Consider the following 12,332-nt stretch of genomic DNA (forward strand, 5'->3'; position numbering starts at 1 on the left):
CTGTGCTTGACGACTTTAACATTATGGACTATCTTTTAAAACCTTGCATACTTCTAACTACAAAAGGAAACTCAATTTTTATAAGAACAAATAGAAAGAAAGAAGTTTTCAATTCCTCTCAGCAATCCTTTAAGAGTCTAACAAATACTGCTTTATGCTATCTACCTGCAGCCCCTTCACCTACATTCCCAATCATCCTTTTACTAGTCTCAGAGAGGCAGCCTCTACAGGAGAAAGAAATTCTTTTCTCTCCAGAGCTATTTCCTTCAGTTTCTGTATTGTAAAGAGAACTCAAGAACACAGACAAACAGTATCAACATCCAGAAGCAGTCAAAGAACGGGGAGAGACTGGTGCATTTCAGCAATATGTGGATTATAACTGACACAAAGTAACAACAAAACACTACCCCTGAGACAAGTAATAACTGGTTTGAAATTTCAAAGCTTGCTATTCGCCAGGTATCTGGCAGGGAAACGGAATTCAAGAAACAAAGGACTAAAAGTATAACACTAGGGAACTGTAGCTGTGAGAACACAGAGCAGTGAATTGAAAGCAGGACACAAGCATATTTTGACATCATCTTACAATTTTCTTGTTACAGAAACAGAATTTAGTACACAATTTGGAACAATAGAAAATGCCAACCGAAGTCTAACTAATGATCTCAGCTCACACTGAACAAACATCCGGGAAAATTTCTGCCACAGGAGACAAAAAAGCTTTGTCAAAGGTGCAAAAGAATATCTATTTAGAGTGTATCTGTTAAATATTTATGGTACCACTCATAAAAAATTCAGCAGATACTTTAAGAACTTTCTTGTTTTCAAAAAATATATTTTGATAAACACTTTGCAACAAGGACCTCACAGAAAACATTAACTTTGTATTATTGATTTATTTGTTAGGGACAAGTTGTTAAGTTGAAAATATTTTAAATTTAAAGAATTTAAAAATTTATCTTCCAGGAATTACTGAACACAGACAAGGACTGTAAGAATGAATGTCCATCCTAATTTAAAGCAGAAATTACTTATCAAGGTTGGCATTTTTGTGGGCTCACTTTTCTAAAGGCTTTAGAGTTACAACTTTTCAAATAAAAGCACAATGTAGCTACTACTCAGAGAACACAACCTATATCCCCCAAATTTTGACAATTTGGTGATTTTTGATGATTTCAGAAGCTGAGGGTGGGAAGAAAGCCGTTTTTTCTGTGTACTGTCCTGTGCACACTTCAAAATATGTACAGCTTTTTCCACTAGAAGCTTTATACCATGGTGATAAGGTAAAATCCTTCTATGTCCTGCAACACTCAGGTGCATAAAATGCAGGAATTCCTAGCATGACAGGAACCCCTGGTGTGCAAGCACCCTGCATCACTGCAGCTTGCTGCCAGTGATTTTCATAGCTTTTCTCCCCTCCTGTGTCTGTCACCCAGGGCCATTTTCTGCCCACACTGCAGCTCCCTGTACCCCCTCCCCACTATCAGGCCCCACTTTGAGGCCTGAGACCTTGACCACCACAGCATCCATCCTCCTCACCTGCTTCTGCACATGCATTCTCCTCACTGCACTTCCATCCCTTACTCTCCATCCCAGTAATCTTTCCTAACTCAGTTTGAAAAAGCAAATTCCTGCATTATTTACCACAGTTTCTTCCAAATAAACATCTTTCTACTAGAGACCAATTGAAATAATAGCTTGTCTTTTTTTTCTATTACAGCATGAAATTCAAACAGACTTTAGGTGAGTTTTTCATAGGTTTAGCTCAACTTCTTTGAGCTGTACAGGTTATAGAAAAACTACTAGAAAGCTTTTTGGATACTTAGGTCACACCTACGCAGTGTAACTGCCAATTTAGTTGTGAATCCTAAATTTAGATTGGATTTTTTTGTTTGGTTGGTTGTTTTCAGGAGGTGGGGTTTTGTTCTACCCACCCCTCCCCTCCCCTCCTGTAAGCCTAACTTTTCCAGGAACGCAATTATTAATTTTACTTCTCCAAAACAGACAATATGACAAAAAAATCTGCTCTTACACTGACACAAATAAGGTAGGAAAAACACAAGGCTGCCTTTAGAAGCTGCCATTTAACCTACTTCACAGAATCATCACACTTGCAACGCTCTTACCCATAGATTCTTTATTTACTACTACATTTGCAAGCCATATATGCCACCTCAGTCATCCTTGTGCACTGATCATGAAATAAGACTGTGCAACTTGTAAATAAAAACCATATACTTGACAGCTCCTGGGTGAAAACACTGGTTTTGCAAAACAGGGCTTGTGAGTTATTCTTTAGGTTGGACTAGATAATCTTCATAAGACCCTGCCAACCCAAACCATTCTATGTTTCTGTGTTTTACACCCTTCAAACACATGCAGACTTTGCTTCAGACCACTAGGGTAAAGGAGAAAAACTCCACTCCTTCTCAGGCAAGCACAGCTCTAACAAATATATGAAATAACATTCATATAAAGCTCAGCTGTGTGTATACTCTGCACACTGGAGCTGGCAGAGGACACACTGAATTCTGTGCCAGCATGCAGTATTTTGTTCCAGAAGTTTATTTTTTTAAATTAGCCTTTCTAGAAATGCTGAAGCTATGGACTACTGTGTTAAAAGTTTATCAAAACAAACAGGTAGAGAAATCAGTTTAATATATCCTTCAATAATGTAATATCCAAATTACATGATAAGGAACACCCTACTCATATGGCTTCCTTTAGTTTTACAGTCTTTGTTTTAACTAAGCTTGTGACATTGTATGAACCACATACCAGCAATGAAGCTGCACAGGAGGAGCAGAAATGAACCCATCCCAATCCTCAGACAAAAATCAGTCTAGTCTGCTTCTGTATTTGTGTTTTTGACAGTATTTATGTTAACATTACCTCCTACAGAATGGAGAAGTTTTGACAACTGTATTTTCTTGGGAAATACAGCCTTACCATCTTTCATGTGTCAGTGCTTATGTTTAGTGTAGCACTAATACAAGCACATCCTTGCACATGACAAAATGAAATGCATGTGTCTTTAAAAACCCAGGAAGAAAACTCACAAATTAAAAATTAACAAGTATCTTGACAATCAAAAAATGTCAAAACCTATTTTTTTCATAGTTGTATTAGTTCTTAACTTGTAGAACTGTAGAAAAGGAATAAATTTTTAAACATAAAAAAATTAGTTTTAAAGAATACATTTGAAATCAAGTAATTTACCTACATGACTAAACACATTTAGAGAATGATGCTATTATTCAAAAGAAACATTTGTTCCTTTGTACTCCAGCCAAAATACAAGTTGGATCTTCTCGTTTTTCCTTCTTTCCAAGCAATAACTAAGCTAGTAATTCAGGTGCTAAAAAAATCCCAAAACGTTACAGAACTTAGAGAATAATGCACTAGAAATAGTTTATGAATACTCCATACACAAGAAGTTATGCTAGGAAGGGAGCATTTTTGACAGAATGACATCAACAGCCTTAGCAAGCAAACCAAGCTAAACAAGAGGAGTTGCTGGTATTACTGCACTAATACTCTATTACACCATTAGTGCTTGTCTGCTGGAGCACAGATATTTACATGCACGTGTTTATTTGACCACATCCAGTGGTAAATTGACTTATCTGAAAATATGTTTCACCTGGCATGGTTACAGGCCAGATCCAGCTTTGCTTGGGATGACTGGCATATACTTAAGTCCCCTTTTTTTTCTGCCTTATCATTCTCTCTCCAGCACCTGTGACTCCTTCCTGCTCCCACAAGCAGATCCAGTTTCCAGACTGGACAGCCACATTATCTTCCCAAGAAAGAGGGATAAGAGAAATTAAGGAAACCCTAACTGCATGAGTATTGGGTGCAGGGGAAACAATGAAACAAGACCCCAGGGGTAGGGAGGGCAGGAGGAATCTGTGCAGGGTACCTGACCTGCTACCACTGTCTGAAGCCTGGTAGGAAAAAGCACACTGCAAGGTGGAAAGCTGAGAAGGAAACCTTATCAGCTGAACTGCTCGCTCAGGGGAGTGACAAGTGTGCGGCAGAGGATAAGCAGAGGCTGAATATGGAGGACACACTCTATTGCATGAGGAAGAAAGAGATTGCTTATTACCAATTTCAAAGCTCCTATTAAAAATGGTCATTTTTTTGAGCCACATTAACCCAACTAAGTTTTCTCCCCTGTCCATAACCTGCAAGTACATTACAAGCTGTGCTGGCAACAGCAGTGTCAGTAAAGAATTAACTTCTGCAGCAACACCTCTGTTGATAAGGGCAGTAACTAAGCTTCCTCTTATCAAGAGTAACATGCATATAAAGTGTATTTAGTTTAGAATGGCTCACCCCCTTCTCCTAGATCCCAAGGAAAACACTAAAAACCTTTTTGATTTGCTTTTTTCTTTTCATACAAAAGTAGAAAGTCCCCTTTCTTAACAACTAATAAATAACTGAAATGCCATTTTCTGGTCTTGCACACTAAATTCTGTAGAGGACCTGGTCACAGCATGACATTTTGTAAGTGGCTAATTAGCTAGGAAGGGAGATTCAGAACTGCATATCACTTTTAGTTTCTGCAAGTTCCATACAGAAGTAATATAATGCCTTTTTAAAAATATATAACAAAAAAAACCTGCGAGCAGATGATCTCTACCATTCCTCACAGGTCACTGTAGTATTTAAGAATAATAACCAGAAAGCACTGCTGTGTTCAACGTAAAATACACTATATTACCCTCCCACGACAGAGTTAATATCGCACATTTCACTGGTGGTCTCATTTGTTTAATTAATTGTTGGCAGAAACACATTATACCAAGGTTCATCATATAGAAAGAAGGTGCATTAAGGGATTTTTGGAACAGAAAATACATGAACTAAACCACCTTAGCCTCAGTTTTCTCTACCAAAGTACAAAACTAGGAGGGAAAAAACCCCAACACAAAAAAATGGTGAGAGGGAAGCAGGAATAAATCAGTAAATTAAAAGAGAAAAATGTACCATAAAACCCACTTTATCTGCTCAACAGGCAATAAACTGACAACACTAAATACTACTAGCCTGCCGCCTCACCTATTCCTACTACAATCAGCCAAAATGTAATTATGAATCCTCTGGGATTCATAATATGAATATTCTTCATCATTCTATTTAGTTGTATCTAAGATAAAAGGCAATTTAATACTGGGTAGGTAGCGTATCTTTACTGAAATGTAAGTGGAATAATCATAATTTTTATTATCTCTCAAGATCACTTGAACTGAAACTGACAGAAGCCAAATATTAGTGTTGCAGGTAGATCCTTTAAAGGTAACTGAAAACTGCCTTTCAAATTAAAGTTTTGCCACTGTTTCACTTTACCATCCAGACTTCAAAAAACTCGAATTTATCAATGAAGCTGAAAACATGCAACATGTTGTAATGTTGGCAAGAAAAGAATGGGACTGAGGCTGTCAGAAAAAGGTACAGAATAATACTTCCGTGTCTCACTTAAGATTATGAAAGAACAAAATTATCCATCATTTAAGCAATTCACAGTCTGCAAAACCATGCATAAAAATTCCAATTAAAACAAGAATACAGAAGTTACGCCACAAGTTTGGATCTACCACACTGAATGAAAAAGATCACTTCATAGATATTATAGGAGAAAAATTCTGAAAAAAATAGGAGCAAGTAAAACATACTTACTTGGTGTGAAAGCAAATCTGTGCTTACATAATTCACAGTATTCTTTTCTGCTGTGTTTAAGCCACTGAACTAAGCTGCAATAAAAAGTGATCACATTAACACATGCTATACATCTCTCAGCCCTATCCCTCCATTAAGGAAAACACACCAATTCTCTGCATTCACACATAAATCAGGATATTTGTACTGTCAAGCAGGACTTAAATGAGCATGTTTATTAAGTCCATTTAGGCCATGAACTAAGTTTCAAACAGTAGAAAAAGGTAAACTGACACGTGCCACAATGTTGTTAAAGAACATTCTTTAAGTACGTTATTGATCAAAGCAGACATCCTGGCATGGACATCCACCAGCGACACCAGTTCTTATAAATACTTCAAGATATGACATATGGATGCACACAGCTAAGATTTAGAACTGCTGTATTTGTGGAAGAAGGACTATTAAAATACCATCAGAAATGACCATATAGACCAGAACTACAGTTTTTACTTTAGCACTTCCTCATCAACCACCTCAAAATGACTAAAAAGTAGCAGGGTTTTTTTATTTTTTTCTGTGAGGTTTGATGTTCTTTCTATTCACAACCATAAGTGGGTAAAATAAAGCCCCAACATACTGGTTTTTCTGCTTAGTTTTCATAAAGCTGACATAAAATCAGAACTGCAGTCGCAAACACAAATATTTATCAGTACTTTCTTTCCATATATAATTACTAAATTCTTCCTCATTTGTTACAAATTATCATGTAAACAACATCAAAACCCCAAACATGTTTCCATTGAAAATGGTTTTTTTCACTCAAGACTTGAAGTTAACCCCAAGACTTGAAGTATTTTTAGAAACATGTTAATATGTTTTCATTAGGAAAAAAAATAAGAAACACACAGACACAGAACTCACCATTCCTGATGAATAAATTTAATACTGCCAGTACACACACATGGATGATAAAGGGGTTTCTCGGGAGTTCCTTCCGACCGACAGACTCTGCATATATCTACTGACAAGGACAAAAAGCTTATTACACTACTGCTTAAAGAACTTACATTTTCAAGACTAATTACACAATTACATTCTAGAAACTTTACCATGTAGCAAAATGAAGCCAGAAAGAGGATGAAAGAGAGATTTCATCTGATGCAAGACAAGAGACTGGGAGATCACCAGAAAGAGCAACATGAACATTATCTGCCTGATCATGTTACATAAACTCAAAACACATCTTAAAGACTTTTAGGATTTCTAGGAAATAGACACAGTAAAACTACAGAGGATGTGTTTTCTACCTTAAGAGTTATCACTAAAACAACATAAAAACTGTTAGGGATAATTTTCTTGAATGTGGATACTTCGAAATAGAAAAACTTCATCTCAGTTTGGATGTTTAATAATGTCCAATAATTATTTAAATAATTTGCTACTCTTGAACCTAACACATATGTTTCTTAATGAAAGGAAAAAAATCCAAAATAACAGACACAGGTATTTTGCAATTTGCTACACAACTTGGAGATAGCCTAGTGTCCAGTAAGAAAAGCCACTTTCTATTTTTTATTTTGTAATTTCAGTAATATTTCCATACGTCCTGCACCTTCTTTATTCCCTATTTTTAACATTTTCTTGCAACTAAAGGTTGCAAGAGGTTTTGTGTATAAAGAAGTGAGCATAAACCTTTCCCTCTAAAAAACAGATGTCTATTTTAAATACCATTCAGTTAGCTAGAGCTCTAAACACACAATTAAATAGAAATAAAAATCAACTTTTATCTGTTTATTGACAGATGCATGATCACTTCCCTTGACTCTTCCTTTTACTTCTATTAAGGGAGTGAACATAAAATGTCCTTTTTTATAAAATATGTGTTTGAGATTTTATCTTTTGGTAATTATTTCTCTATCAACCACTATCCAGCAAACATGCCTATTTGTTCCAGTGGAACACATCCCTATCAGAGATCTTTGTCAGAAAAATACCAGCTGATGAGAGAATACTGTAAATACGCAATTTCAAGTCTGAATCACCTATCTTTGTTCTTGGCCAGAATCTTCAAAAGTTAATGCTTTTCTACAAAACTTCCAAAAGGCACCAAAGACCAATATTTTTTTTCTATAAAGAAGTCACATTATGACCATATCCATGGTTTATAGACTATTAGGACTGTTTCTACACATAAAGCATAGGAATTCAAATTATTAAATTCAAACAATTTTTTATCTATAAAGTGTTGTTTGAGTGAATTCATTATGCAGCATGAAAACTTAGAATTAACAGAAACAGGTATTCAATATCACGTCAGTGATGCTACAAAGAGACATAAAGAGCACTACCATCACTGCCATGTGTAGCAACAATGATTTGCAGTATTGCTGCAAACATCAGGAGTCCCTGGTTCCTCTGCTGACAAGAATGATCAGCACTGCTACTTCTCTTAACAAATGATTCTTTTATCCCAGAGAGCACTTCTAGATGGCTGCACAGGACAGGTCTCTCCAACTGACAAGTGGGCCCTGCCCTACCCACTCGCTGTGGCATGTCCACCTCCTCCTGCATTCTTTCCAACAGAGCTGTTTCACTGCAGCCAGTGGAGAGCTTTGTAGGTTGGATCAGCCTCACAAGGGGTCAGACAAGCACGAGATAGCACATGAAACCACTGCTTTAAGGATACACTGGCACCAATGAAAGCAAGGTAAAAGCACACTGTTCCCTGAAGGATGCCCATGGCTCTCTGAATCTGTCCATTTAATGGCCTGTTGACTCTCACAGAAAACTGTTCACTTATTGTCAAAAGTTTTGGGAGAAATTTGCTTTACGGTGAGCAAAATAATTCTTTACTTGAGAAAAGACTGCCTGTTAGCTTACTAAAATAAGCCTAAATTTTATTTTTTCAAAGCTATGATAATTTCCAGATATTTTCACTTGTTTTATAAATCCAAACAAACATAATATGAGTGTAATTGTTTGGACTGTTAATCAACTGATAGCTTCAAGTCAATAAACTCTGCTGAGGGTCAATGTGTTAAGCTATGCACTTTACGACCTACAGCCATGGTCAAAAAGAATTGCACTGTGCAAGAGTCACTATTTTTCTATGCGCACACACACTTTGCATCCTGTTCTTCAGGCACATGTTTTGGAAAAAAAATGACCTTGAATAATAAGTTCTTTCCTGCTCCCCCCAAGAATGATTCACTGCCTATTATCTCTCCAACTGAATCCAACACTGGAATATCAAAAAGTAAAGATTACATTATTTAGCAACAAAGTGATTTATCTAGAAAGAACCAGAATTACCTCTTTAGCAAAACCTGGTATCTTGTGCTTTCAGGGGCTGCAGAGAAGCAACTTTCACATTTGTTCTGAAGTGAAGCAGCTTCCACCTAGGTCTGACCATGACCCCAGACAGCCTCTCTTATCTAAGCTCTCACCATGCCATTCTGTTTTCTAGCTCCACAGTACAGTTCAGTCAAGCACAAAGCCCATCAGAACCACAACGGCCATAACACCGCTATCAGACAATCACCAGTTCAGAAAGTCCACCCGACACTTTGTAGCAGAAGCTCAAGCAAGCAATAATATCATGTTTCCTCTTCCTCAAGGCACTAACACAGTCTTTGCTGTTGCTGCTGGTGTTCAGAGCTTTCTAACCTTGGGAAGTCTCTTCACCGCTCTGGCAAGCCACATGAAGTTCTAACAGTAGGATCTGAGGTTTGAAACTGTAGAAGAAGTTGTAACATTCTAGTGGTATTTATGGAAAGTGAGTATATAGACCGGTTACTTTCATGCTACCACTGGGAGCTTTTGAGGACAACACTGATAAGGCCACAATATAATATCTAAGGCTGCATACATGTGCCTTTGTGTGTTCTTGCATATAAAACCAGAAAAGTCAAAATTTCAAGTGTGGAATTTAACACAAAGGTTTAGCTAAAGAAGACAATGCCTTAAAGATGTAACTAAAAACCTCTTCTTTGTCTTGCTAGTCTGTTCACCTACTTAAGTCAGGTATGATCAAAGTCTACCACTGGTAACAGCCTGTAACAAATTATCAACTATGCTGTCTGAATTGAATCCACCGAGATGGATTTACCAGCTGCTGAAGTGGTGGAAAATCAGGAGGTCATTTCTGAGTATCCACTTCACAGCTTGCAAAAAAACCAGTTTTTCTGGGCAACCAGAGGAAAAGCAATCAAAGTTTCGCTTTGTTGTTGATTTCATCGGTGTGACTAGGTCTACAGAGCTTCAGCAAGCAATTTTAAATGTTAGATTTAAGAAACACTAATATTTTGATAAGCCATCAGTGATCATGGGTGTTAAAGATGTCTACAGCACAACCCAAAGGACACTACTACAAAGGTGCTGTCTTTTTTCATCCAGTGGTTCATGTTTTTCCATTTTTTCCTCTCAAGCACCTGATAAAAAGCTACATTCAAAATGATGCCAAAGTAACAAAGGCCAAGACACAAAATGCTTTCCTTGAAACCGCCTTGCTGCTGCAATATGTATTTGCACTCATTGTCTGAGATGATAAACAAAGCTCAAATACTGCAGGAAACATAGCACAACAAACATGCTTTATTTAGTTTGGTTTATGCTACAATATGAAGTGCTGATCTGTCAAAGTTCCCCAGTATCTGCTTGAACTACATAGTCCCTTCTCCCTCTCTGGAGACATTCAAAACCCACCTGGACACATTCCTGTGTCACCTGCTCTAGGTAACCCTGCCTTGGCAGGGGGGTTTGAGTAGATGATCTCCAGAGGTCCCTACTAACCTTAAAAATTCTGTGATTTTGTGATTATCTAAGCATAACAAAAGTGCTGACAAAACATATATATGTTTGATCTCAAATAAAGCAATACCCTTAGAAATGGATACTACATGTAAAACCCACCTCATGACTACTACCTTTGACAAATTTTTTTTTAATGTTAGATAAGTGACTACGTATTAGTCTTTTTAAAGTTAGATAAGTGACTACGCATTAGAGACAGAGAAACATGTCAGCTCCTGCATATTTCAATTTTTCAAACAGATTGCCCAGCACACGTAACAAAGTCAGTTTTGCGAAAGGAGCAGCTATTACTATTCAGCTAAACGCGGAAATGTAAGGCCCCCAAGGGCCACAGGGCCGGCCGGGTCCGACAGGGTCCGCTGGCCAGGAGTGAGCCGGGGATAGTGCCCTTCTCGCCGCCTCTCCCGCTGCCCCAGCGTACGCACCCCGCCTGCTGCTTTCCGCCCCGGGGTCTCATTTCTCCCCCGGGGCCTCCACTTCCCCAGGCAAAGCCGCAGCCAGCGGAAGGTTCCGGCGAGCCCCGGTGCCCAGGTGCCCCGGCACGGCCCATCCCAGCCCCGCTCCGGGTGTTGCCAGCACCGCCCCCCTTTCCCCCCCCTCCGCTCCCCGTTCCCCGTGGTTATGTAAGGGGCACCCGCGCGCGCCGCCTCACACACTGCCCCCCTCGGTTCGGTTCGGTCCGGCCTGGCCCGGCCTGGCCCCCGCGGCACGGCGGGTCCGGTACGGTGGGGGGGGCGGGGGGCCCGGGCACCTGCAGCCCCGGTGCGAGAAGCCCCTCCGGGCGTGAACAGCCCCCAGCCTGCCCAGCGGGCCCAGTGATACTCTCCTCCTCCCCCGCACCCCTCCACCCTCCGAGGCTGCCCCGGCAAGCCCCCGCTCGGGGGCTGGCGGCGGTGGCGGGGCGAACGCCGTACCTTCCTCAGCGGTCTCCATCTTGCCGGGCTGACGCAGCGCCGGCCGTGCGGGTGGTGTGACCGCGGGGGGCGGGGCCGCGCGCCGAGCGGACGGACCGGCCGCGCCGCCGAGCCCGTGGCCACAGAGCGCGGCCGCGCGGGGACGGAGCGCCGCCCGCCCGCCGCGAGCGCCGCCTGCCGGGCACACCGGCTGGGAGGCCCGGGACCGGGCCGGGGCGGGCGGGCTCTGCTGCGGGAGTGCCCCGTTTATATCTACAGAAACACAGGGTCACTTGGGTTGGAAATGACCTCCGAGATCATCGGGTCCAACCTAAGAACGAACACCTCCATGTCAACTAGACCATGGCACTAAGTGCCACGTACAGCTTTCCTTAAACACCCCCAGGTATGGTGACTCCACCACCTCCCTGGGCAGCCCATTCCAATGCCTAATCACTCTTTCGGTGGAGAAATTCCTCTTAATGTCCAATCTGAACCTTCCCTGCTGCATCTTGCAACTATGTCCTCTCTCCTGTCACTAGTTGTCTGGGTAGAAGATTCCGACCCTGACACGGCTGCAACCTCCTTTCATGTGGTTGCACAGAGTGATAATTTGTGTCCTCCCCTGAGCCTCCTTTACTCCAGGCTAAACAACCCCGGCAGCCTCAGCCATTCCTCAAGGGATTGGTGTTCCAGGCCAGTCACCGGCTTCGCTGTTTATCTCTGAACGCTTTCCAGCACCTCAGTGTCCTGAATTGAGGGGCCCAGAGCTGGACACAGCACTCACCTTGTGGCTCCATCACTGCCGAGTACAGGGTGACAATCACTGCCCTGGTCCTGCTAGCCACGCTGTTCCTGATCCAAGCCAGGATGCCGCTGGCCTCCTGGACACATGCTGGCTCGTGTTCAGCCAGCTGTTGACCAACATCCCCAGGTCCTGTTCCAATGGGCAGCTTTCCAGAC

General features: G+C 40.9%; 1 protein-coding gene across 2 annotated transcripts in view; it reads right to left on the reverse strand.

Moving 5' to 3' along the window:
- Window positions 1–11,493, reverse strand: part of MARCHF6 (membrane associated ring-CH-type finger 6) — a 42,287-nt gene extending 30,794 nt beyond the window's left edge. The window contains exons 1-3 of one of the 2 annotated variants that reach the window (XM_059854730.1): window positions 11,391–11,493; window positions 6,586–6,685; window positions 5,683–5,756 (exon numbers count right to left, since the gene is read on the reverse strand). In XM_059854730.1, the coding sequence (XP_059710713.1) occupies window positions 5,683–5,756; window positions 6,586–6,685; window positions 11,391–11,409 (193 nt within the window). In that variant the 5' untranslated portion in view covers window positions 11,410–11,493. The remainder of the gene's footprint in view (window positions 1–5,682; window positions 5,757–6,585; window positions 6,686–11,390) is intronic. The other variant, XM_059854740.1, reaches the window with a different exon arrangement.
- Between the last annotated feature and the right edge of the window lie 839 nt (window positions 11,494–12,332).

This window comes from Haemorhous mexicanus, chromosome 1, assembly GCF_027477595.1.
Source record: "Haemorhous mexicanus isolate bHaeMex1 chromosome 1, bHaeMex1.pri, whole genome shotgun sequence".
NCBI classification, from domain to species: domain Eukaryota; kingdom Metazoa; phylum Chordata; class Aves; order Passeriformes; family Fringillidae; genus Haemorhous; species Haemorhous mexicanus.